Raw genomic sequence first — 27,209 nt, forward strand, 5'->3', positions numbered from 1 at the left:
CCTGCTCCTGCTGTCGTACCCTTGCTCAAAGAAAGATACAGTAAAAACTACCTAGTTGCACAAGTGGGCAAATCATTGTAAGCAACTCACCCCCGCTGCGACACGAATAAACGAATTGAGTTTGGGTCCAAAGGTCTTGGCAATATATGGAGAAGTGAATTAGAATAACTGGACAGTTTGACTCGCCCGGGTAAATGGCATATTCTTTCACAAGTCCTAAAAACATCCATGAGAAAAAGTCGCAATTAAACAATTTTATTGAAAAAGAAACAAAGGAAGGTTCATTACATCAGAAACCATGTGTGAGGTCCTTCTGGTTTCTTATTGCTAATGCATCATGGGAGCTCAGCTATCTACTGTCCGCGCAGAACAAGCTCTAAACTAACAGTTGTTACGAGCCTGTAGAAATACAAGTTGAAATATCGCAGGAAACTGAGTTTTACATTCATTTGACACATTACATTGCAGGGACTCCATAGACTAAGAACTGGAGGACAAACAAGCGTGATACACCGGTTTTTACCACGGTCCAGAGCTTGGGCTCTTAGTAACTTTGTTCATTTTACTGTTTCCATAAAGCTGAAATGCACCGTTCGTCGGTATAGAACTCCCTCTGGGAATGTCGAGAGGAAGTGAGCGGCGGGATGTGGACGGGGGTCTCGGGACACACTGAGCAGGACTTTGTTTTCAGGACCAGGAGGTCGGTGAGTCTGTGCTCTTCTGCAGCCACATGGGCCTCTGGGTTCTTCCTGGCCCTGTGGACAGCAGCAGCAGCATGCGCAACCCCGATGGCCATGTTAACTGGTGTAACTTCCTATCCCGGAGTGCGAGTGGGGCTGCTGCAGCCGTACGGGTTTGACACAACAGCATAGTAAGTCTAAAACGGTTGTCTCTTTCACCTGCGTCGCGCTTGACGTTCAGGACGAGGTCTTCCCCGATTGAATTAATGGAGTGGGTGCAGTTCGGCAAAGTTCGCCAAGTGAGGCGGACAGGGCGCCCTCACTTGGCCAGAGATGAGAATGCGCGCGCGCACACAGAGCAAACAACGTGTTAGTAACAAACGAAGAACGACCCCACAAAAGAAATGCTGGTTCGATGGGAACAGAAAAGCAGGATGAAGTTATTTGGGGCTGAAATGGAAGATGGACACTGGAGGAGCTCTTCCAGTCGTTGGGCAGACAGGAGCACTGACTTACTGCAGTACCTCAAAAGTCAGGTGCGTTAACCAAGAGGGATATGGCTTGGGAAGGTCGCCCGTTCTCCCCAGGAGAAACGGTAGACCTAGAGGAACAGTCACGGTGGGTTGAGGAAGCAGCAGCTACACTCTAGAGTGAAGCAGGCTGTGCACGGGTACGAGCCTGGCGAAATCCGTCATCGCTCAACAGCTCATCTTTGGTGTGGGTTTCTGCTTTCGATATTTTACAGGGGGAGGGGTTCCCCGGTCAAAGAGCTCCACCCTCCTCTTCTTCGCCGGGGTCACAGTGGCACTTCTGCAGGAGGAGTTGGCTGCACCTGGGCGTGCGCCTCTAAGGTGGGAGGGGGAGGCTGGGGGGGATCCCGGTTGCCCTAGCAACGGGTAGCTGCCACAGGGGACCTGGTCAGGACGCTCCGGTCGTTGGAACAGAAGGGGTCCGAGTTTCTCCACCATCTGCAAGCAGCAGTGACAATGGACAAAGGGATTGGTCGCCTGGACGACGAAGGGAGGGAACAGAACTCTCCCCTCCCTCAGGATCCATAACCTATACCCGAGCCGGATGAGACGGACCCAGCCCTGCCACCCACGGCTACGCTAACCCGATGAACACACTCAAATGGGAGGGATGCAGGTGAGCGTGTGATGGGGTGGGCCATTGGTGCAGCATGGGGCTTGACGAGTGAATGACATGAGAAGACGAAGCAGACTTCTCTCTTCCTGTCAGCTGTTAGACACTTACACAAATAGTCACATCTGCGGAATGATCGTTTCCGATAAACAGCAAATGCTGCTAAACACAACTGGTCAAGTTGCCACAATATAATAAATATAAACTGTACAGCGAACTTTTTAAAAAAATTCCAAAGAAAATATATGGCTTTGTTAGCTATCTTATAATGTAAGCAATCTATTTGGCATAGAAAATATACAGCATTCATATAGAGCCTTTGTTTGAGTAGCCCTTAAATATGACATTTCTTTAAATTGCATGTGAAGTTAGGAGGCCCCTGCTGTGTAAATTTACTGCGGTACCACCAGGGGACGGCATACACGCTGCAAAATAGAAAAATCACTTCTACCAAATGAGCTATTGTTCAAGATGTATATTTATGTCATGTTATAGTTAGTGTTTAAACATTCTGAATATGTGTGATATGTAAATAGCTTTCATATATGTATTCTTTATATTTTGATCCCACGGTAAGTTATATATTTCGTTTAAATAAGGAGCGCTGGAACCATTTTAAAATGCTTCATCATGCGTGTTCAAGTCCATCTTTCAGACAACCGTTTTAAGACCTTTCCGGAAAGAGCTATGTATGTTCTGTCATACATACATATTATATACGTATGTATATATATACACGTACACACACACACACACACACACACACACACACACACACACACCTGTACCATGTACACCAGCCTTCAGCAGGTTTGCTTGGACAAAGGGAATATACTTGTGATACGACTGAGCAGTTTGTTCAATTCTGAACGACATTTGTAAAAATGCTGTGAGACGGAACCTGGAAATTGTTTTTTTTTGGCCCAACATAAAAGAATAGAAGAATAAGACGACTACGTGTGTCTAGGAGAGGACGACTAGAGAAGGCCTTCAGACGACATCAGCGGCAGCAACAACAACAATAACAGTAACAATAAAAACATCTGCAGTAAATCACGTCGCTTATAAAAGATCCAAGGCAGTTTGCATGCGGTTAAGACTCTTCTAAGTAAGGCTTCGAGTTTAAGGTTCAGATTATCTAGATGCAGAACATCAATCTGCGGACTCGTCCCCAGGGCCAGGACAGCCCAGCACCTCTGACCTTTCGGTGCTCCAGTATCTGCCGCCAGGGTTGTGTGAGTGAGCACCTCGCTTTATATAAAACGGAGAAATGAATAAAACAGAGATGCTTCTCCAGGCTGAGATGCTGGTAAAGTGATGCAAGAGGACTGGATGTGGACAAGGAGGCGAAGGCAGGCGCTTACAGAGCATCACCACTGCATGCTACTATTCCTCACTGCACTGAGCACTAAAAACGGGGTGGGGTTCGGGGGGGTCCCTACACTGGGTATGAAAAGATGCTGCTCTGATGTATAAAAAATTACATACAAACTACCGAACGATGACATGAGTCGAGCCTTTAAATGTGGTCACCTCCAGGAGTTGGTGCAACGGTATGAGTTTACAGTAGCTTCTTGTAAAAAGTAGCTGAGCAGAATAGGAAGTTGTCTCTGATAGGTTCGACCGTACAGGAACCGCTACGCGTGGACCGTTTGCACGCTTACAGAGCAGGAGCACGAGCCCTTCAGAAAGAGGAACTGTATGCCGTTCGGCCGCAGGTCAAATGGTGAAACCGAGCTACAAAGCTGAAACCGATCCGAGGACAACAAACCAACATGAGCTCAGCGAAGACGACCGAAGGCGCGTGACCATCACACCGACAGTCTAAGTCTAAGGGCTCAGAGGGACCGCAACACAATAAATAACACGCAACATGAACTGTTTTTTTTTTTTTGGGAGAAGCGAGAAAGGCCAGCCGAGCCCTTCACCGAATACTGCGTTACTGCGTTTCCTTCCCCTCCAGAGCTTTAGGCCCATTGAAACCCCTCCCACTGCTGACTGGCGCCCCCTGCAGGGTCAGGCCTCTAGTGCGGCTGGCTCGTCCGCCTCCAGCTTGTAGGAGATGCGCCGGCAGCAGAGGCTGCCGAGAGAAACATCACACCTGGTGACCCGGGCGAGGTCGCAGCGGCTCATCGTTCGCTCCACCAGCCGGCCCAGCCACGCGAACCCGCTCTTTCCCTCGGAGAAGCAGCACGCGGAGTCCAGGCAGCTGGTGCCCGGGTAGGCCTCAATAACCTACAGGGAAATAGAGAGGGGTGGAGTCATTGAGAGAGGTGGAATCATTGAGAGGTAGGACGACTCACAGAAAAAGAGGTGGGGTCAGAGGGAGATGGGTGGAGTCATTGAGCATTAGGAGGAGTCACAGACAGAGGGGTGGAGTCAGAGAGAGAGGGGTGGAGTCACAGGCAGATGGGTGGAGTCATTGAGAGTTAACAGGAGTCACAGACAGAGGGGTGGAGTCAGGGGGAGAGGGACAGAGGGGAAGCAGGACATTACATCATCAACCCTCAAAGGGTCGGGGCTTTCCCAAACGATGTGCTCCATTTCCGTGACATGACAGACACCATGTCCACTTACGTTCTTGCAGTAAGCGTCCAGTGATGGTGGCACCTGACACAAACAATGAGATGGTGAAGCACGGGGGGGTGAGAAATCAAAATCAACAAGAGCAACCCGGGTGTTTCTCCTGCCTTTCGTGTCTGGATTCTGAATTATGTAGAATAACCGAAAGCTGATATAAATCAAAGGAGGGACACTGCGTTTTGTCTCCAGGACGACCATTAAATTATTTATTGGACTGAGTTCTGTTACAAACGAGCTGCTTCAACGGAGGGATTATGTGATGATGACTGAGCTGGTGGGCTGCTGGACATCATAGATGTACAAAAATGGACAGGATGTGAAAATGAGGTCATTTACATTATTTCAGATTTTTTATAAACTTACAACACTTCTCTACGCTATTAGGCTTGTACACTGAGCTGGTTACACTGATTTACCCATTTATACAGGAAGGTCGTTTTTACCTTACACACACTTCCCTGTCTGCTACTATGCGGTCACATATAACCGTACAGCGTATGTCACTGAATACACAGTTCATCCCTATTGACTGGACCTTGGGTGACCAAATACTGGAGTGACCGGACAGTCCAATGCATGTATGCTGTTTTTTTAAAAATATTACAAACTGTAGTACAACCCAAATTGTAACAATGATGTAAAAACTTTCAATACTGGAAGTGATTTAGAGCCTTTACTGGTAACATAAAAAGGGAAAGGAAATGTAAACACAGAGCCCCTTTATAGTGTCATGTTGTGTTTTACAAACCCTGCGGTGCTATATATATTTCATCTATCATGTTATTTAAAGAAGAAAAGGAGCAACTGTTGTAAATATTCAGTTTTACGATGAGCACAAAGATCTCGGGACGTCAACTTCGTCACCTTCTGGAGAAAGAGAAGCACAAATGCGGATGTGGGAAAGGACAGACAGGAGTGAAGGACAATAAACAGAATGTGGGAAGGCCTGTAACACTAGGCGCACTGCCACTGGACGCAGACAGGACCAAGGGACCAAGGGGGCAGGGGGTGGTTGGACACGGAACCTGACAGACCGGTGCCCCCTGGTGGGCAGGAAAGATGGGTGGCAGTTCAGCGGATGGACTGCTACGCAGACACGCATGGGCCTCGCCTGCGGTTTGGCGGCATGTGCTGGAAGGGGGACGGATGAAGGGTGGGGGTGGGGTACTACCTAGCGGTCAACAGGCCTGCCCCGTGCGGGCCCGGGGGGGACAAGCGGTTAGGAGTTGCCAGAAATCCTCCCCTCTGTGCCTGCTTTCAGCAGAGTCACATCCTGAGCTGACTGAACCCTTTTCCTCTTCCATCTGGAAGGACAAAACACCTGTGAGTCTCCAGAGGGGACATCGAACAAGTCAAAACGAAAAAAGAGCGAGCGTTTGTCTGCACGAGGTGGTGGGGGTGGGGGGGGGGTACAGAGAGCGACCATACGACTGCAGAAGGAGGGGTACAGAAAGCTCTGTCCTGTTTGCCTGAGCTCTAAGGAAGGTGCTCCAGCTTTCGTTTGGAGCGCCGAGCCCAAAAAGCCTGGCTCCCTGCAATTAAGAACGATTTAAACGAATCGGCCTTTCAAGATGCGCATCAAAAACGAGGCGAGGCATTAAATTAAACACGGCACTGATTGGAAATTTGATTTGCCTTCCCAGAGAAGCGGATAACTCACGCCGAGCGTGCCGGCGCTTCTGTTTCTTTTCGTTAACGCACGGCGATTGGGCCGAGAAAGCTTTCTGGACACTTCTTATTGCGCCGACGAATGGCCGTCTCCAGCCGTCATTCGTCACTCATGCGTACGGGAAGTGCTTATAGCGCCTTTCGCGTAGACAAGCTCTTCAAAAATGCAGTTTGTCTTCGGTTACCAGGTGCTGGAGACAGCCAAGCCAGCAGGGGGCACTGTTACCAGAGTCCTTCTGCGAGGGGGCGGATGGGAGCAACGCTGGCAGTGGTGGACAGAATGAGCAGATGGAATGGACGGGGCTCTCTGGCGGGAGGACAAGCGTTCCAGGAGGAGAAGTGCATGCTGGGAAAGGTGGGCGGGGCTTGCCCATGCACAGGTGAGCAGCAAAGACCCTGAGGTGGCTGTGTTTCGTGCTTGTTGGTCTGCGTCGCACATGCAGATGCGGGAACGGGGTGTGGGAAGGTAACTGAGGGGGTGTGGGGGTGGACACGCCCACTCTACCTAATTCTGCCCAGCTGACTCTTGGCTCTGGACAGGGGCTGCAGAGCGATGAAGTCGTCACCTATAGCAACCCTGTTGGTGTACATCTACAGGGTGGTGGACAGGGGGAAGGAGTGGAAGAACACACAGCAAGTCAGTGGGGGAAGACATACACAAGCACGCACACACACAGGACCCTGTCTTTGGGTGCACTTTACTGCCATCTACAGGCTGAGCCTGTAAACACAGGTTGCATTCGCTCCGTACTACGTACAGTACAACGTATCCTTCATTTAACAGACTAATTAGTGGGGTGTCCATTAAATCCACATTCCCATAATAGCATCTAAATAAAGTTAAAACTCTGTTAAACAACAAATCATGTTGCATATTGTGAACCACAACGTTGCCTGTATTTACGTGAAAAATGACAAATTTCGCTATATTTACGTATTAAGCGTCATGCATTAGAACGTAACAGATGATAATAATAAATTACCTGCCCTCTTTTGCGTTACAATAGTCTACATATTAAATGTGTGTTGGCCTTGTAACAAGGCTAGAAAACAGGGAAGTACCGACATATTAACTGTAAAATTTTGTCATACCCAACTGAGGTCCATTAAATTGAGGATTTACTGTATTTTTACAAAACACATAAAGTGAGGAAATGTAGCTGAAAAAATTAAACTGGGAAATGTTGAAGTATTCTTAACCGGACCGTTTTTAACTTGAGGGGCCCATGTATTTCCTTTTGTGTGGGACAGGCCTGCCCAAAGCCACGGGGTCCTGCTCAGAACCAGAACGGCGCTAGAATTTGATATTTGGAGGAAAAGAGTAAAATGAAAGAGAAGCGAACATTTCAACACAAAGCTTTCGATGTCCCGACCAACTGACGCTGGAGCGAGATGTCAGTTTGAAATGCTGAACGAGCAGCGCCTACATGGTATTTATCAGAAATACAATATGCACCAGTTTAAAGGATTAACATACTTCAGGAAATCAAATCAGGGTTTTACAGGACAGATGGCATTTGGTTCTAAACGAATTACAGACAAAAAGCGCCCAAACGTAATTGAGGCCTTGCGCACATTTGGATTCAAGTGGCCTTTCCTCCGCGCTCCAGCCTGACCCCCCAAAGGGCACTTCCCACATGATAGATGGGCCTGCAGTCGCAGGTCATCCGGAAGCTCAATCTCACTGTACCCTGTGTGGACCGTGGTAACGGTGGGGAAACACCGACAGGACAAGAGCAGAGGTGTGTCTACAGGTGTGTCCACAAGTGCTGGAGGGTGCAGGTGTGCCGTGTGCCAACAGACGGACTCCATGCTCCATGTGCTGAGTGACCCTGGTGGACCCAAGCAGTTCTCCAGAGGAGTCCTGACCACAGTATGGAGGTCAGCGTGCTTGGTAGGGAGGAGGTGGCAGTGGAGGTTGCCCACACGTGGAACTCACCTGGGACTTCTGAGTGCTGGTGGGACGCAGGTGCCTGTAGAGGACCTTCTTAACGACGTCAGGGAAGAGGCACGTGACGACCACGATGATGATGGCGAACCAGGCCGAGCCGCTGGACAGCAGCTGGACGAAGACGAAGTACATGTCCTGCGTGTGCAGGAAGGGCCTGGCGGAGAACCGAGACGCTGTCAATCGATGCACAGGAGGCGGGGGACAGTGTTCGAATCACAGGCAAGGCCCCTACATGGTTACTTTTATGCAGCCATGGTCCTCTGCACATGGGTGGGTAGAGAAAACCAGATGGAAATGAGCGAGTTTCACGTTTGCAAGCACTCGTCGGGACGACTCACCAGATGATTCCCCCGTAAAAGAGGGAGAAGATGAAGTAAAAGGCGATGGAGCCCCATGTCACAAAGTGGTTCATCCACGTCCAGTAGTGGGTCTCCAAGGCCAGCTGGAGGAGAACGGCAGCTTAGCAACCAACGAGAGGCTGCGTGGTGGAGGATTTTAACTAAAGAAATACGTTTACCTTTAGTGTGACTGTGATGACCATGACGGTGAAGACCAACGTGCCAAACGTCCAGTTTCCAAACATCTACAACACAGGACACGTTTCCCAGAGTCAGTGCGCTCGAACCGGAGCTCCTCACTTCACAGTGCGCCACTGGCCTTTCCCATAACACATTTAAGGCGCGGTTTGCTTACGGCCAGACTTTATAGCTCAACATGAACATATGAAGCTTCTCTCTCAGGTCATATAAATTTTATATTTCATCAATATCTATGTTTACGGACCTGGCGAAGAAAGGACCCAAATAACCCAACCCAAAGCGTAAAACTAAATCTCATTATTAAAATATAAATCATGTTTTTGCATTTGCAGCTAAATTTGCATGGCTTTGCCACATCAGCAACTAGTGTTACCGTCTTCAGTCAAAACGATGTAAAAGTGTGGTGCGCGAAGGGTGTGGAAGGAACGAGGAGAAGAGAGAGCAGGAGAGATGGGTTTCATGAAGAGCCACGGCAGAGGCAGGTCAAACACATCTAACCCCTTGCAGGTCTTACCAGTTGCCTGTTAGCTTTCAAAATCTGCAGGCATGCAGAGCGTGAGCACGGGTGCGAGGAGGGGACAGAAACGAAAAGAACAAAGAAGTGTGAAAACAGTGAGCGCCGCAACACACAGCTTCGTGCACAAGATCAGAGGGCAGCAGGCTGTGTATGCGTGTGTGCGCGCATGTGCGCTCTTCCTTGTAATGTAATTTCATTATTATTATTATTATCATTACCAATTTATTTACCATTTATCCAACACTTTTCCCCAGGAGAACTTGCAATGTTATGGATTTATTCAAATCTACTTACAGCGATATACCACTATATACACTTTTTTTACTGTTGATTCAGGTTAAGTACCTTGGTCAAGGGTGTTACAGCAGGAGCAGGGATTTGAACCCCAGTCCTTTAATTCCAAAGCAGCAGCTCTAATCACTGCGCCCCCTGCTGCTCCCTGAACATGTGTACAGCGTGTCCCCTCTCCCCGACAGTCAGCTCCACGGTGAAAGTTAACGCCCTCCTGCACTGGACCTGCCGCAGTTTCCCTGGCTCAGGATACCTGGTTCAGGTCAGCTGGGTTCTGGTGGAGGTCTGTGGTGAAGCATGTGGGCTGGTGTCGATACAGTGCGGATCAGTTCTGAAGCACATGCCGCTGCTACTTCTGTGCCAGCTGGGACCCCGCCTACCCCACCTCCTTACCTGTCCGTTGCCCATCAGAGAGGTGTCCTCGCCCATCAGGATGTAGGATCCAAAGAAGAACACAAAGGCATGGCTGAAGCCCTGCAGCGTCCAGTACAGGAAGGGCTTGAAGGAGAGCAGGGCGTTCTTACTGATGTCTCTGTAGGGTGGGTGGGGAATAAAACACACACAGTTCAGACCCTCATATTAGCTGCTCGGCTGGGGCTTCTACTCAACACCAAACACCATGTAAATATTTCTAGTCTCACATTTCTATCATCTACACAGGTGAATATTCTTACCGGACGAATCCATCGTAATCATTCACTCAAAGGCACTACGAAACATCTTGTCATGGACTCGAGGTAGCAAATTTTGGTTATGTGCTGTTCCTGAACCACTGCGCTAGCGAGTGCACTTAGGAAAAATACATTTCAAATAAAAAATGGCACATGCACTTTACTTTCATTCTGATAAGTACATCCCATAAATTGTTTTCATATGCCTGCTTTTTATTGATGGCCAAAGTGCCACCTTATGAAATAAATCCTATGGCGATTATGGCGGCACAGTGGCACAGCACCTGGAAGGTGCGAGAGGATGTGGGTTCGATCCCCGCTCAGTCTGCGTGGAGTTTGCATATTCTCCCTGTGTCTGCATGGGTTTCCTCCCACGGTCCAAAGACATGCTGTTCAGGTTCCCCACAGTGTGTCAGTGACAAAGAGAGTGTGTTCCATTCATATATGGATGAGTGAACCAGTGCAAGTAGTGTATCTAGCAGTGTCGGTCACCGCGGTGAATAAGGTGTATGGGCTGATAACGCTACATAAAGTTCATTGGAAGTCGCTTTAGAGAGAAGCGTCTGTTAAGTAAGTAAATGTAAATCCCTTTTTCTTTGGCTTGGATTAGTTACGGCAGGGGCAGTGAGGTCGCCCCCTGGGGACTGGGAGGCGAATCGCACCTGTAGAGGGCCGGCTTGCTCTGCAGCACGTGTGGATGGACGAGCTGCTCGAAGAGGCTGTAGACCAGGACAGGCAGGGAGGTGAAGCAGATGTTGTACAGGGTGAGGTACACACTGTCGTACAGCGTCTGGGGGACGGAGCAGAGAGCACCGCCGTTCACTGAGGCTTCAACAGCAAGAGTCGGCCTTCCGCACACGTTCAGCAGAGCGCGACTCGAACGCCCTCAAACGCTTTCTCCAACGACACAGCAAAATGCCAGACTAACGTCAAACACCCGTTCACTTATCCACCCGGCAGAGCTTTCGTTCTGACAGACATGGACACGTCCAGAGCTCACACACAAACACGGAAAGAGACGGTGAGACATGGGACACCACTTACTTGTTGTGAAAACAGACAGAAGAACTGGTATAAAAACTGGGGGGTGATAAAACAGACATTCTGAAGAGAAAACGAGAAGCCAATTAGAATATGCGTTCAAGTTTGTACGATTATTTCTTTTCACGAGGAGCAAGAACAGATGGTGCAACTTACCTTGTAGAAAAAGTACTGTACAAGGGTTGCTATTCTAATATAGTAGAAGTGGCCGTGGACTAGAAGTAATTTGGCAAGGAACTTAAACCTTGCTATTGCATAGTCACTGTTTCGCACAGCTTGTCTTCCCTCTTTGCCCATGATGCCTGGAAAGAATTTCATTCAATAAATCAATTCTGAGATGTTGTGCTGCAACGGTGATGCAATATTAACCCTTTGGGACCAGCAGGGTTTGTGCTCATGGTGCGTTTGTCTTGCATCGATCGCGATTTTTTTCCCCCCGAATTTTCGTTGCGCAGCGACGGGTCCTAGAATGGCCATCTTTCAACTGTCTTTTCTTTTTAATCTACATTTTTTTTCCAACCAAAATGTCTTGATTCCTAAAGTTCATTCTTTGATGTTCAAGTTTTTTTCTTCCCAAATTTGAAAATAGAAGCATGCAAACACTACTTTAATGGTACCGCACACACATCTCTGTGGACAGACCTTCATACGAAGCCATGAACACTAAATGCAAACAAAGTCATCCACCAAAACGCACACACGCAAAGGACGAGTTGTTCACCAAACTACACACAACAGGAAACCTCCTTGTTAAACACACTGTGGTGTATCAAACACACACGTTAAACATGGAACACATTTCTGAGAGTTGCTCTGGACTTCAGACAGCGTCTAACAATGTCTACTTCATTCTCACTGGAAGGGTGACTGGAAGAACAGTTTTATTGTCTCTTGAAACAATTTTGTACACAGCAGGAAACGTGTCATTCCAAAGTCTCACTTGTGCCACATTCCAAATTAGGTGCCTTTTAAAGTAGATGCCTGGTCTCAAAGAGTTAATATGACCAATCCGATGTAGACACTTAAAATTGAGTTTTTGTTCATAAATTCCTTGCATGAATAAAAGAAATTTTTCTGAATGCTCACCAATGCCAACATTGGCTTCCTGAATCATGCTGACATCATTGGCGCCATCTCCGATGGCCAAGGTGATGGGCTTCTCGGGGGAAGTCTTTATCAGTCGGACCACCTGTCAAATTAATAACAGCCGTGGTCAAGCTGGAACCTGGGGGGAGGAAAGCACTTACATGGGGTATAGGACACCGCTCGAGGCACAAAGTTGATGCCGTCGGTGGGGAAAGCGCATCTCGCAGAGTTGGCCGTACCTTGGCCTTCTGCAGGGGCGCCATGCGGCAGCACAGGACTGCCGAGCAGCTGCGGCACACTTCCATGAAGAGGCGCTCGTGCTGCCGGAGCGCCAGCGACAGGCTGGTCCCGTCCACGACCAGGCCGTGCTGGATCACGTGGTCCTCTCGGATTCTGCGGTAGGAAGGCGGGCGTGGAGAGACACAGCGCACTGAGCCCCCCTGCCAAGCCCAACTTCCACTCAAGGACAGTCTGTTCCTTTAGTCAACCCATGTGGTCCTGTAGAAAGCGCTGATGCGACACTAATCAAATCAATAACTGATGTTTTATTCAGGCATTGCGTCACCGCCCTTATTCGCTCAATGACATAAAAACATAACCTGCACCGAAGCATCCGCACACAAAGCAAGTGTATAAACTGCAGGCGCGTAATAAAATAATTTCTTAGCACAACGTTAGCAGATTCCTTTGAGTAACAAAAAGTTAAAGTGGTATAAAGTTTATTTTTTGCGGCTCTCTGAGATGTACATGTAGATGGGAAATTTGCGATGGTGGTGTGTTGCTGACTTGCAGAAGGGGATTTGGGGAGGTCCCGGGGGTTTGCCCGGGCGTTTACCTCCTGGCCAACCGTCTCAGCTGCTCGGCGCACTCGCTGTCCGACTTCTGCTGCACCAGCTCCAAGATGTTCATGGTCCTGTGGAAGTGTCCGCAGGAGAGGCTCACGCTCACCGCCGTCTCATGCTTGTCACCGGTCAGCACCCAAACCTTGATGCCTGCCAAGCGCAAGGCCTCAATAGTCTCCTGGACCTTCTCCTGCAGCCTGTGGGCGACAGCGAGGCGTCAGCGCCCCCGTGGGCAGTCCAGCGGCGTGTCGACGAAATGCCGAGCACACGTGACCTCACGGCAAACACAGGTAGCCTGATCAACAAGAACTTGAGGTCAGGAAAATATGATTAAGCAGAAATACTTAGGGTTAGTAGGATTACTTTCAGTATGTATGCATGTGTGTGTCTGTGTGTGGAGGGGTGGGGCATCCCCGTTATTCATCAACAGCGTTGCCGTTTCTCAGCCCTCGATAAGGGTGCTGTCGAGTGAGGCGCCTGCTCGAACCCAGCGCTCATCACACAATGAGTCACGTCTGAACGCCACGACAGATTAATGGTACAGGGCTGTGCGCGGGCGGCGGGCGCTCAGCCGTGACTCACTCTCCGCTGTCAGACCGGGTGCCCCGTTCGAGATGAAATGTGCTCCATTGTCTGGCTTCAAAGTACCTTGGTGCAGAGGCTCCGCGGAGCCATTTTTATTGCTTGGCCCCGGGGCCGAGGTCTAGCAGATTAATATTTCCTTTTCCAAGTCAATTTTTAACCCCAATTTAGAAGTTTCTCGTCATTTATCAGACTTGGTTCCCCATAGTGCTAAGCGTGAATGTGCTGAAGGCACTATGGACACCCCTAGCAGAGTTAGCAGATGCTATGCTTTTTCCATAAAAAATAATATGTAAGTAATTTTACCTCCTACTTCTTTTCATACTGACAGTCTCAATAATCATTATAGATTCAATGAAAACCTTTAAAAATATATTGTAGAAACGTGTAAATAGTAACTCAATTACCCTGGAACTCCTCATCTCAGTTGGTGACTGAATTGTTGAACTGATGATGATCAGAGCTACAAAGCAACTTGAGCTCAGTAAGATGACAAAACATCCTGCTTCTACAGTGTGTTTACTTGGTCCAGCTGGTCCCTCACATACCTGTCCTCCACTCCTGTGGCCCCTAGCAGTTCCAGGTCCCTCTCGATGAAGCTGAAGACCTCAGCCAGTCTCTCCTCTCGCTGCTGGAGAGCAGTGCGCGCCTCATGGAGCCGTCGGTCCACCTCCTCGTACTCCCCTGCGCTGAACCGCCGACATGCCACCACCAGGGTCCGCAGGCCTTTCTGTGGGGGGGAGGGATGCAGGAGAACAAAAATCACTGTCCAGGTAACACCTCTGATGATTATCGTACAGAATCTCTCATGAAGCTCCTCCAGCTGAGATTGAGGCTATAATGCACCAACATAAATCAACTTCCACCACTAAATAGGTTGATATCAGCACTATAGTACCAGTCGAAAAGTTTGAGAGCACTTTCTGGAAACTGCTTGTCTCCACAACACAACGTTTTATGTCCAGGTCATCAGTTTGAGTTGCCCTTCATTTTCCTTCTCCTCCAGATAGAGCTTGCACAATACTGAGGGGCATTTCAACTTGCCATCTCACTGAAGAATGAAGGACTGCCCGACTAATTGTACCCCTAATAGAATGGCATGTCTCTGAAGTGTGCAATGATAAATATGGTCTTTTAGACTTCTGTGAACTTAGTAAAGATCACCAGCTCTGTGACCAGCAAAGCAACCCCACAGCACTATGCTGCCACCACCATGCTGGACACAGGAAGCACACAGTCAACTCATGCACTCACCCTCTCTACATCCCACCAGTGTTCAGCAGCTGGATCCAAATGTTTCAAATATTGACTCATTGGTCCATAAGAATTACTTCCACTTCTCTAGTTGCTGTTTGTGTGTTTTTGGCCCAGGAAAGCCTGGTTTCAAACAGGTGAATCAAACTTTTGATTAGTACTGTACATACAAGAGGTGTAGTGTCCCACAGCACTTAGCCGACTGAAACTGTTGTATGCTTTAAAGGGTGAAGCTAATAATGAGTCACACCGGAAATGGAGAAGACAGGTCCCTCACTAGGCCTCACTACATCTGCCAGCGAGACTCATAAAGACTGGGGAAGTAGGCAGCTGATACAACCTGCTGGGCCAGAAGTGACCTCAGCAGAGTCTTACCAGGGCAAACTCATCCACGTGGACTCTCGTCTTATCCACTTCTCCACTTCTGGCATGAGGAAAAATTGACGATTCGGCTCCTTTTGTGAACAGCACCTTTTCACCTTAAGAAGAACCAAAAATCATCGGATTTAGGTTCAGAGAGCATGTGCAGAGCTGTGGAAGAGGCCCTCAGATCCAAGTCTACCTGATGGGGTTTGCAGTATGACACTCATTCTCCTCCTGTTCGCATCAAACTCTAAAACATGAAGCAGTTTGTACCTGCAAGGGAAAGCAGAACACTGTATGCATTCAATGCTTATGAAAAGCCTGACCTCACATGAAATGAAAATGAAATAAACCAAAACATATAATTTCTTTAAAAAATTTATGCCTGTGTACATAGACTAAGGAAAGAGGTTTGTGGCCGTGGCTTTATTCCAACATTAACTAAACATCAAGAAGAAAAAGGGGGGGAAATATACTTCTCTGATCTTCCAAAAGTCTTGATCTCCATGTTTTCCCCATTGTTTCCTACGAAGGTCACACCCATCCTGCAACAGATACACCCGTACACGCAGACAAGAAATTATTTAGCAACCAGAGCTTCTGAAGTGACTGGGTGATTCAGTATCAGTGCTTTGGAGAGTAATTAAAAAGGCTGTTCTCATTTGTTGGGCCAATTTCTCCACAGAACACCATACCTAGTGGGAGGGTGTAGTAAAATCCAGTATTTTTCCATGATTTCTGTATAAAACCTCAGTGTCAAACATTAACCCAAGAGCTCTGTCCTCAAAGCTGCTTTCTCCCTGGTGACCATCGATCTGTAGCTGAGACAAGTTGAGGATGAGTCCACTGCTCTTGGGGCATCAAACCCACCTCCTTGTGGCCTCTACCAAAGCCTTCTCGTCTGGAGATGAGGCGTAGTACTCCACTGGGTCTGAGACGCCGTTGGCCTGCAGGAAAGTGTCCCGTGGGCCATCTGTTTGGTCATAGTTGATCTGCACCGTGTGGCACAGTGACACAGCCTTCAGGAAGAGCTCCTCCTCCCCAGTCTGCAGGGGGAAATGGGGTCCAGAGCATGTCAGGCACAAATGCAAACAGATCTCGAGGTTAAATGAGGCTAAATCGAAAAGTATTGGCAGTAACATTTGTGTATATAGATATTGCGGATACTTTTTGACTTTTCCTCGTAAATGACTCACTCACTCACTCACACACACACACACACACACACACACACACACACTGTCTGAACCGCTTGTCCCATACGGGGTCGCGGGGAACCGGAGCCTAACCTGGCAACACAGGGTGTAAGGCTGGAGGGGGAGGGGACACACGCAGGACGGGACGCCAGTCCGTCGCAAGGCACAATTCAATTCAATTTATTTTTATAGAGCGCTCTTCTCGCGCAGTGACACAGAGCACTTCAACACAGGCATAAGGCAAGAAAAACAAGTACATCAGAACAAAGAAACAAGAAGACAGCTGACTACAGACTTTCGTAACATAATGCTTTTATAGAGCTATAAGTATGCCTACTGGCCATGGAGGAAAGGAACAAAAACTCCCAAACGAAAAATCAAGGGAGAAAAAAAATTTCTGGGGGTCCAAGGGCTAGTGGCTGCCCCCCCGGGAATCTAGATTAAACAAGATTTCTAAGCCAGTTTAATAAGTAAGTAAAACAACTAAAACAAAAATAAAACAGGGAACTATTGCAAACAGATTATAATAGAAATAATAGTACAAAGGATGCTGAGAAAGAAGGGAGCACACAAATGTGTCATTTGCTTTGGCTGCAGGTACCAGCTAAAGGAACTGAATGATACAAGTGGCTGTGGCTAAAGGCATCAGCCAAATGAAGAAAATGTATTTTGATTCCATGGCAGGAAGAATGATTATGGTCTTTGAGTTTCTGTGCTGTGCAGGTTTGATGGAGGAGGACTCTTACGAGATGAGGCATGTAGCCGTCGGGCGAGTCATCCGTCACCCCCTCCGGCACCAGCTTCCCGTTGATCTCTTGGAACTTGACGCCGTTGATGGAGCACTCTCGAAACTGCATCTCGTTCTCCGTCAGTGTGCCGGTTTTATCTGTGAACACGTACTCCACCTGTGGGAAGGTAACCAAGCGTTGTTCTGGATATTCCCCACATCATGGATCACATTGGTCACATGATGTTCCAACAGATGCCACACCTGTCCCAGCTCCTCATTGAGATCGGAGGTGTTGACCTGGGCTTTCTGGTCACTCTCCACATGGTAGAGGTCCAGGTCCCAACCAATGAAAAAAGAGCCCAAGAACTTCTGCATCTCCACCGTCACATACAGAGAAATAGGGATGATGAAGTTGTAGAGCACCAGGAAAGCAAGGAAATCAGATATAAACTGCAAGATCTGGAAGGAAAGAAGAAAGGGAAATGATGATCTTCTCATTAGCCAAAGGTTGCCGTGCAATCCCATTGTTATTTAAAGAAAATTCCAAGAAATGCATGGATTCAAAACAAAGCATTTTTTTCCTTCCATGTTCTCTGTCATAATATTTTAAATCATCTTCTGCATCTCCTGCGTGGGTGTTCATTCTAAAGGCCATCCAAGAAAACTCGGAACTAATGTTCTGTGACAGCCGTCACGATTCGTGACGAAAAATAAAACTGACCAAGAAGAAGGTGAAAAAACAGGAGGCAGCGCTGCCTTGTCCATGGCAGGGCCTATGAGCACCAGGACCTGGGCCTCTTCTCAGGTTACCTTGCTGCTGTTCTTCTCTTGCTCCGTCTTCTCGTTGTAGAAGGGCTCATCCCACTTGCGCTCCGACTGCCAGGCGTACTTCAGGATGGTGCTGAGCACAGCCTCCAGCAGCAGGATGCCCAGGTAAATGATCAGAAACGTGTTCATTGACCTGAAACAAAGACAAGAAACGCTCTGCAGCCAAACAAAACACAACTGAGGTAACGCTGGTCTTCCAGGCAGACGACTACACGTAGGTGCCAATGTCTTCTCCTGCTTACTTCTCCACGGCGGAGCGTTTCTGGGACTTGCACTTGTAGTTCAGTGCCATCTTTGACTCCATCCCAGTGTACACCGCCACTCCTGTGAGAGTAACACTGACTGAGAACTTCATGGCTAGTGCTTCGGACAATGTCTGCCAAATCAAGAAATGGATCGGAAGCATACCAACCAAAAACCAAGCCTTATGCTAAGAAATGTAGCCCAATGATGAGTACAAAGGATCAGACACATTCACGTTTCGTCAGGGTATTACAGCAGGAGTGGGATTCAAACCCAGACCCTTCGATTGCAAGCTTGTAGCTTTAACTTCTACGCCCCCTGCTTCCCCAAGAGAGACACTCAAGGACGGTTGAGGCCTCATATTCATCACAACAGCGTATAAAGGCAAATGAGAAGAGAGCCTACCGAAAATTTCCTTGGTGTTTTTCAGCCTTGCGCCTCGAAGCAGGAGGTTCTCTGGCCCTAAGGGTCTAATGCACGCAACTTGAGTTAAACAGGAAACCATTTCCACAAGCCCCACCCCAACATGGCTAACTTCCTGTTCACTCATGTTTTTTCATATGAACGCACAAGTGACCTCTACCAAGACGCAGAGAGAGGGAAAAGCTGGCTAGCAGAAGTTTGGACATAATTATTTATGGTTCTAAGCCCCTCTATTGAAATCTCCGTAACACCGAGCAGTGAAAGTGGCACTTATACTCCAGAGCACTCCACAAACAGAATTAAACGGCCTAAAACTTAACAGAACTGTGGAAGCTTGACTTTTACCTCACAATCTCCTCCCCCTGGAGCGATACGGTTATCCGTCCAACAAACCTGAAGGGAAAGAAGTCTTTACTCACCCAGGGAGAGAATTAGACATGATTAACACAAGAACACTGCAAATGACAGAGGGCCCAAATTAGGTCTAAAAATATAACTTGCTATGGCGAGCAGTGAGGCGACGTGACCGATCAGGGTGGCGACAGGGCAGCCGGAACGGCAAATGAATAATTAAGGGCTGTGGCTGCCGTCACCGTGATTAACGGGGTGATCGCTCATTCGTGTCCCGCTACCTGTACAGGTCCGCCTCGGGCTGCTGACACTCTACCACAGCTTGCAGGGACTCCAGCTTGGACACGGTCTGGGACACGGCCGTCTCTGGGACGGCAAAGTGGGTCTGTGGGGGTGGAGCGGAGGCAGGAATCACATATGACTGGTACCACTAGAAGATCGGCCAGAAAAAGCTCCTTCCTCATATAGTCGGATTTGCCCTCGGCGACATGAAACCAAACACAGAAAATCAAGGCAGTGTCTTGACAAGTTCGTTCTGTAGATAGTAACTACAACACTAAGTCTTCACATATTAATCAGCAGTGCTGCTGCAGCTCTCGCACCCTTCCAAAGGCAGGAAAGCTGTGAACAACGACATCCATTCGGATGGGGGTGCTATGGGGTAACCACACCGCATTCTGGGATCTGGGGGGGAATTACGGGAGCGGTGTGAGACGTAAAAAAGTGGTGACAGCTGCCATCCACGTCTGAAGGGTTTTCTCCTAATCCTTTTATCCACGGCAGCCGCAGACGATTAACGCACCAACCTTCAGATTGGTTTCCCCGTCTAGGCTGGCTGTGGTGATGTGGCATGTGCCCTCCGCCCTGTCGGACGACAGGAGGACCAGATCGGCCGGGAACGTCTCATCTTTGGCCACTCTCACGATGTCCCCCACCTGTTGGGTCAGGTAGCAACACAAGAACATGAGGAAACAGGAAGACAGAAGGACTTTGCACTTCTTTTGAATCTTACGAGATGTATGAACTCCTCGTGAAAATTCTAATCTGCCGACTATTACTGCTCAATGGAATAGCAGCAACGCTCCAGATAAGATGTTCCAAACTGCTGACCGCTGTGTTTTGAAAAGGCAAAAACTGGGAAGCCTATTAAATATGCACAGAAGTGATGGGACAAGCAGCTTCCCTTCTGGGCACAACAAAGGGTCTGATACCTGCACAGGTTTTCACTCTGAAACCCCTCTCTCCTGCTGACAGGGCACACCTATTTTCAGGAAAAAGCCCACCCACCTCATGTAAGAACCACCCCTTATAGTGGAAGCCAAACCCTCCCCCCCTACACACACACACACAGTGAAGACCACAACCCCTATAAATTAACAGGAGCCCCACCCACCAGTTTTGCATCTGGTCCCACCTACTCACCCGAACGTTCTTGGACCTGGTCTGCACCAGGCTGCCGCTGCGCACCACGAACACGGGCGCCCCGTTGACCTCATTGTCGGCTTTGTGCCGCAGCCAGTCCTCGTAGCCCTGCGACGGGAGCGAGAGCAGAGCAAAGGGACACGGGTCACCGAGCGGTTCGCAGGTCCCATTGTTTAATGTCCAGCAACAGGCTACTAAGCCACAAGATGCTGACTTCAGGTGTGGGACGGTTACATTTTCACAAAGAAAGTATCTGACCACAGCTTAACATCATTGACCGCAGTCTTCAGAATCCCAGGAGGAGAAGATATCCTTCCAAAGTGGCTGCACTTTTAAAACTGAATGGGGAAACGCCATTCACTGTTGCATATTAAAAACATCAAATAAAAGCCTTTATTGTTGCTAAAAAGTGCAGTTGTGTATTTAGAGGAAGTGCTTGGTCAACCACAAACAGGCACATCTGACTCATCCGGCACGGGTCGGGCCGCTCACCTGCTTTATGGCCGTTACGGTGATGACGAAGAACAGAGGAAGTCCACTGGTCACAGGAGAAGTGGGGGTGTCGATCATGAGCTGGAGAACGGGAAGTTCTCACATGAGGACATGCTTATTAGATACAAGAATGTGGCATAATACACCAGCGCAGCAACACGATGGCACAGAGCCAACAAACAACTCGAGTGTTTCTTAACTACTGCAAGCTACTGGCGGCCATATTTGTCCCAAGTGCCGCCAGGTGCAACCCCCCCCCCCCACCGCCGCGAATAAAAATGACGGAAACCATGGCAACGCCAGCTCAAGGGCGAGCGATCGCGTGCAGCCTGCAGAAAGAGCAGAAGCGACGTGCACGAGCTCCCGCACCTGGACGAGGAATATGATGAGGAAATAGAAATTGGCTATCCTCCGGAACTGCTCAAACAAGTTCTTGGGGATGAAATTCCAGATGGTGTACTAGGAAGACAAAGTAAGAGAAAACGTTATTGAAATATTGACGTAAAAACACGAGACTGTGAAATGTCCAGGCGAGAGCGGCAGCTCTGCGCGCACACAGCGGAGGGACGCAGCCGATCCTGCCTTACTTTGGACGATATAATCCTGTTGTCGGCGAACTTCTGGGGGACGTAGTGTCCGTGTTGAGGGAACCTGTTGGCGATGTAGACGGTTCTGGTGTCACTCTGATGAGGTGGGTCAAACCCCTGGTGGAGAGACGAGGGAAACGGGTCAGCCGGCTAATCGACGGCACCGCTCGGCCCACACGGGACGCGCCTAACTCTGAGATATCCCCTCTCAAGCAGACTGTTCCTCTGCGCAAAGGTCAACATTTAACCGCACAAACAGGACTGTCTTCTGATTTTACCCCTTTCTTCTAAAGTGCAGCCCATTCCCCTCCTACACAAAAAAGTGTGTTATTTTTCCATGTGACACCGCAACACAAGGGACCCGTTTGATGTGGCTTTGTGAACCGCACAGCGTCGACATGTACCGCGTTTGTACGAAGATACGCGGCATTAAACGCGACGGCCCATCCACAGAAGCGCTACAGTGTCAGCAGTGCATTCCATGGAGAAAGCCAGAATCCAGAGCTGGTGTAACACAGTTCAACACACCCATGTGCACTTTTGGTTCAGTTACATTTATCTGATGCTTTTCTCCAAAGCGATTTGTAATTTTAAGCTACTTTTAATTATTCACTCATTTCTACAGTTTTACCAGCACAATTTTCTGCTAAGTTCCTTGCTCAAGGGTGCATACAGTGAGAGGGAAGATTCGAACGGACACCCTTTGAAGCCAAAGGCAGTAGAGCTAAGCCCTACGCTACCAGCTGTCCGGATCACTGCTGCGCCCCTGACCCTACACATTTTTTGAATGAAATTACGAAATGTTAATTTCAGCTAGCTAGGCAGCGCCTTAGCGAAGCGCTAGCTGGTGCAATATCCATTTCGCGAGCACGTTGGCGAAATGCGACAGGGAAGTTACGCCACACGACGGAATTGGAATCGAGCGGCGTTGCGCTCCGGCCGCACTCGCGCATCTCGACAGACGACGCCCGCTCCCGCGAACCGTAATGTCGGAGCGAACGCCGCCGCAGCGCTCTTGCAGAAGCACGTCAACTTGCTCAATGCTCCACTTCCCAAGTAAGGGAGCGTCTGTCGAAGGGAGTAAGAGACACACGGCGGCGTGTGGGGTTCCCCCTGTATTGACTGCCTCGTGCGCTCACGCATGTACCTCACAGTTCACAGGCCTGAAAAAGTGACTCTGCGTTGTGCTTTTCAAGCACTTGTCCAGCTACGCTTCCAAACGCTCGTTTCCCTCTGTGGCTCTCAGGGTGAAACTGAGCCCTATACTGAATTAGAGTGGTGTTTCTTTCTCCAGAGCAGGTCACTGTACATTTTAGCGCTCGGGGGCATAACGGCAAGAACTGGTTTCCACGTCCAGCTCCCGACCGCTGCTCTGTGTGTTCCTGTAACGAAAGTACGGCAACGCAACTGCAACGGCAGCGTGGAAACCGCTGAAGTGCGCGGCGGCTCCATTACATCTCCACCTGAGGGTCTGGAAAAACCTGCAAGATGGAGGGAAAAGGCCCGAAAGGACACGCTGAAGTGCCTCATAAAGGGATTTAAACTGAACTCCGGGAACACAAGAGCATATCGAGGACCTCGCGATGAGCCGGAGCTCTGACAGATCTTTCACACGTATTCATTTCGCTGCCACTTTTCTCGAAAGCCACTTACACTGTTGAGGTTACACTTATTTACTCCTTTATACAGCTGGGTAATTTCACAGTAAGTACCTGGCTCGAGGATACTAGGGCTGAAGGTGGGATTCAAACCTCCAACCACTGGATGTGAAGGCAGCAGCTCTAAGCACAACACTACCAGTTGCCTGTATGAATTCATTGTTCTGTCCTGCACATACAATAGTCAATATTTATGATTCTATGTATAATTATAGTATATGTAATAGAGACAGCAGATAGGGTTGCCAACCCCCCCCCCCCCGGAGAAGAAAATAAGGGACACTCAGAATTTCTTTGTAGCTAATGTGTAAAAAAGAAGTCTCTGCTTGACTGAACTAAATGCTGAAATGAATGTGAAACATTTTAATTTGCTCTTAGCTCACTCAACTCAAATGTACTTTTATACTGCAAATGTATTACATTTTGTAATATATTTCGAAAAGTAAAAGCGTAAAGAAAACGTGTTTGTGTGATACAATAAGCTAACCATATCGGCTGAGGCGGTGCAACAAAAAAAGTGGGAATTGCTCCTTGGGGGGTCGTTCCGTCGACAAGTTAAAGAAGTTTCCGACGCAGACTTGTGCGTCGCATGATGATCCGTGGCTGAGACTGAGAGAAAAAAAATCTCTCTTACAAGCAAAGTGTAAATTTAATTACAGCTCGCCATAAACTCGTTCTCTCTGACTTTGCTAATCCATCGCGTCTCAGTCTCCCATTCTTTTTTTTTTTTTTTTTTATATACTTTTCTAATCGTTTTCGAGGTGCACTATTACTCACGATAGCGTCTATTTAGTAGCTACCTACCCTGTCCCTCTCGCGGGGGGGGGGGGGTTCCCCCTTGACCCTTAACCCTCCCCCCTCTGTCAAATGTAGCATCCGGGTAACTTAGCAACGACCAATGACCGTCGGACTCGCACTACAGCTGTTTCGCATCCATTTTTTACGATGTTTTTATAATCTTCTTTTAACACTTCTGTGCGAATTGCTAAGTTTATTTATGCAGTAAATATATGTAATGAATACTTTTAAATGTCTCTGGGTGTGAAAGGTTAAAATACGGGACAAACCGCGTTCCGAATGGTTTTAATACGGAACGCAACTCTTATCCCTTAAATTATTATACGGAACGATTCCGTGTTATTTATAGTCGGGACGATTGGGAACCCCGGCAGCAGATGAGGTAGTGGTTAGGGCTGCTACTCAAAGGTCCTGGGTTTGAATCCCACCTCCTGCTTTAGGACCCCTAATCAAGTTAATTACCCTTAACTGACACAGTAGAAATTACCCAGCTGTATAAATGGGTAAATCAGTGTAATACAGCTTAATGCTGTAAGTGAAATGAAGAGATTGAACCCTAACCCTATTGGGCCTTCCTGTGGAAAGCTGCAGTTGTGAACCAGAAAGCTGTGATAAATACGCCGCCGTGGCTCTCTCTGCATGTCATGACATAAGCCAGACATCTTCGCAGAGCACCTGCGCTCGCAGGCGAAGTGCCGCATGTGGACGGAGCACAAATACGTCAAAGTTACTTTGCAATGGAAGAACGGCCCGAAACGCAGGTTGCAGCGGCGGAACGCGCAATAAACTAAGTGCAGCATCTGTCGGCAGTATGTGGATCCCTGGCGCCATTTCGCGGTTCCGCCGCCAAACGAAAGGAGGCTGTGGATCAAATGGGTCGGCGTTTCCAGCACCACCCCAAGCCACCCCCGCACCCCAGGGGCCTAAGGAGCACCGCGCTCCGTGAGGCTGCCAATCCGATTTAGCCGACGGTTCGTGTTGCCGTCACAGATGAATTCGAGGGTCAAGCGTGCCCCCCCCCTCACAACCCCCCGCCTGTGCACGATGTAATGAGGCCTGAGCTGAAGACAGATGCTGGCGGTCCGGTCGGCCCTCCCGGGCAAAGAAGGGGGCGTCGAGGGGGGGGCGGCGTCCGAGCTTCCTGGAAACTCCCCCTTGACGACGGGTTCCTCAGCACAACTGTCAAGGAGCATAAAACAAACAGGGATCCGGCACCCCGGGCAACCGAGCTCCTCGTCACCACGATTATTATAATCCCGGCCCACGACCCAAGGGGGCCTTCGAACCTGCCGGTAACATCTGCCTTTTCACATCAAGCGAGGGACCCCTTCTGATCATACGGGGGGGGGGGTCTTGGCAAGAAAATAGCAGAAGAGTACAGTTTTAATAGACACAGCTGATAATTCATATCCAGCAGACAGAAAGTCAGTTTTACAGAGCAGCCGTTGCGATTCACCTGAATGCTGGGAGTAAAACATCACTGTTAACGTGAAGGGAAACAATGAAACACCGAACAGGGTCACAGTAACAGGAACACGGAGGTTTGTTACAGGTTTGCGCAGCCGGAGAAGGAGCTCCTTCCCAGAAATGAATCATTGACCACTTGACCACATTCTGCAGTCACTCATCTATTCGTGTTCCGGTGAACGTTCACAAAACGACCCAAACTTGAGGACATGAAGTGATGAACCGGGACAAAACGCAGGAAAGTGCGTTCATGACCTCGCCTCCTCCGGGGGGGGGTTTCAACAGTTCCTTTGTGACCAAAGGGGGGGGGGATCAGTTTAACGGTGGTCCACACGGTCAAAGTGAACAAGGACAGAACCGTGACCACTGTCCTCCTGCTCCTTTGAAACTCAGCAGAGATTTAGGTTCCACACTGTTCTGCGTGAAACGTGGTAACTGGGGGGTGGTCACGTGACCAAGCTTATGTTCACCACGAGTCCAACTGCACGGGACTGTTATGATCAAATGAACGATACAAAAGTCTCATTTAAAAAAAACGGTGTATTATGGAATATAAATAACCTCCCCCAACACACACACACACACACACAGCCTGCAGCTCAGCACGGACACGTGGAAATGTTTCTGAATTATGTAAAATGGATGCGTGGTGTTTTTGGTTCTGTTCCGTCACCCCCCCAACACGCCCAACACGCACTTCACCACAAAGCGTGTTTTTAACAAGTAACTACACTGACTAACCCAGATCAGCACTGCGCAACTTTCCAATCGAGCCGCTCAGCGCGCGCGCGCGCACACACACACACACACACACACACACACACACGGTGCAGGAGAGACACTCTGGCTCTGGACACTGTGCAGTGGAGTGTAAGACCCCCCACGAGGGGCCCGGTGGGTTCGGGTTTCCTCCTCCTCCTGTCGAGGCCGAGGGGGGAAGGGGTGTCTGTGCGCGCTCACACCGCGCGGTTACACGCGTTTAGCGGGGAAATGAGACGACGGTGATTCGTCTGAGACACCGCGCCGTTACAGTATCCGTTCCTCCCCTCTTCCTCCTCGGGCTCCGTACATCACCCCGAAAACGCGCACACGCACACACAGACAGAGGCTACATTGTATCCAATTCCGCTGTTACAAATGCTGCGTTCGATCGCCCCGCTGTGACACTCACTGTACCCGACCCCCCCCCCCACGTACGCCGCTCGGACCCCCGGTCTCACGCTACCAGCTGCTGTCGGATCCAGCGCAGCATCGTGCCGCCGAGCTCGAGCTCCACAAAAACACATATACACAGCCAGCCAGGTCGGTTATGGAAATGTCTGTTTTTCTCGATAATCCTGCCGCGGTGTCCGGCGAGCGAGCGGGGCCTCGTCGCGGCCGGATCCCTGCTCTCCTCCTCCTCCTCCCCCTCCTCCTCCTCCTCCTCCTCCTCCTGCTCAGGTTCTCCTCTTCCTCCTCTTCATCGTCGTCACGATCACCGTCGTCATCGTCACGATCGCGAGCGGCCCGCGGTGCTGGAGCTCCGTCACCCGCCGAGCGCCTCCTCCTCTCCCTCCTCTTCCTCCGCCGCCGCGTCGCGGGTCTCCGAGCTCCGTCTCCGCCGGAGACTCCGGCCTCCCGCTCCGCCGATCGCTGACAAGACAGACGGGCTCACACGCGCGCGCACTCACTCACTCACGCGCACACACACACACACTCACGCACACACACGAGCACACACATACACACAGGGTGGAGGAAGTGACGCCGTGACCGTGGGCTCCTTCACGACACTGGAGCAAGTGGGGTGTGTGTGTGTGTGTG

The 27,209-nt window shown here is 49.3% G+C and overlaps 1 protein-coding gene across 8 annotated transcripts; it reads right to left on the minus strand.

Moving 5' to 3' along the window:
* Window positions 1-265: 265 nt before the first annotated feature.
* LOC108921642 (probable phospholipid-transporting ATPase IF) lies at window positions 266-27,209 on the minus strand. 8 transcript variants are annotated; one of them, XM_029249025.1, is made up of 32 exons: window positions 23,946-24,582; window positions 21,484-21,600; window positions 21,266-21,355; window positions 20,897-20,977; window positions 20,405-20,512; window positions 19,789-19,917; window positions 19,264-19,367; window positions 18,977-19,024; window positions 18,614-18,678; window positions 18,208-18,289; window positions 17,948-18,098; window positions 17,399-17,596; window positions 17,154-17,312; window positions 16,082-16,257; window positions 15,688-15,756; window positions 15,411-15,484; window positions 15,224-15,327; window positions 14,143-14,324; window positions 13,006-13,209; window positions 12,410-12,563; window positions 12,171-12,273; window positions 11,241-11,386; window positions 11,088-11,147; window positions 10,706-10,833; window positions 9,766-9,904; window positions 9,079-9,102; window positions 8,543-8,608; window positions 8,364-8,467; window positions 8,014-8,179; window positions 6,580-6,665; window positions 3,925-4,058; window positions 1,573-1,648 (listed from the first exon to the last, which is right to left on the minus strand). In XM_029249025.1, the coding sequence occupies exons 1-31, from the start codon at window positions 24,015-24,017 to the stop codon at window positions 3,953-3,955; spliced, it is 3,495 nt and encodes a 1,164-aa protein (XP_029104858.1). In that variant the 5' UTR covers window positions 24,018-24,582; the 3' UTR covers window positions 1,573-1,648; window positions 3,925-3,952. The 8 variants fall into 8 exon arrangements, with proteins under 8 accessions (XP_029104856.1, XP_018586706.1, XP_018586707.1 ...); XM_029249027.1 differs by lacking the exon at window positions 1,573-1,648 and adding an exon at window positions 5,578-5,710 and having other exon boundaries at window positions 3,985-4,058; window positions 23,946-24,583; XM_029249023.1 differs by lacking the exon at window positions 6,580-6,665 and having other exon boundaries at window positions 266-1,648; window positions 23,946-24,581.

The sequence above is a fragment of the Scleropages formosus genome, chromosome 25 (genome assembly GCF_900964775.1).
Source record: "Scleropages formosus chromosome 25, fSclFor1.1, whole genome shotgun sequence".
Classification (NCBI taxonomy): Eukaryota; Metazoa; Chordata; class Actinopteri; order Osteoglossiformes; family Osteoglossidae; genus Scleropages; species Scleropages formosus.

Coding starts and splice junctions, on each gene's coding strand:
- LOC108921642 (XM_029249023.1), bottom strand. CDS start 24,017: ATGCTACATTTGACAGAGGGGGGAGGGTTAAGGGTCAAGGGGGAACCC. Junction 19,025..19,263: donor CCCGAGGCGGACCTGTACAG/GTAGCGGGACAC, acceptor CTTTCCCTTCAG/GTTTGTTGGACGGATAACCG. Junction 12,274..12,409: donor CGCCCCTGCAGAAGGCCAAG/GTACGGCCAACT, acceptor TTAATTTGACAG/GTGGTCCGACTGATAAAGAC.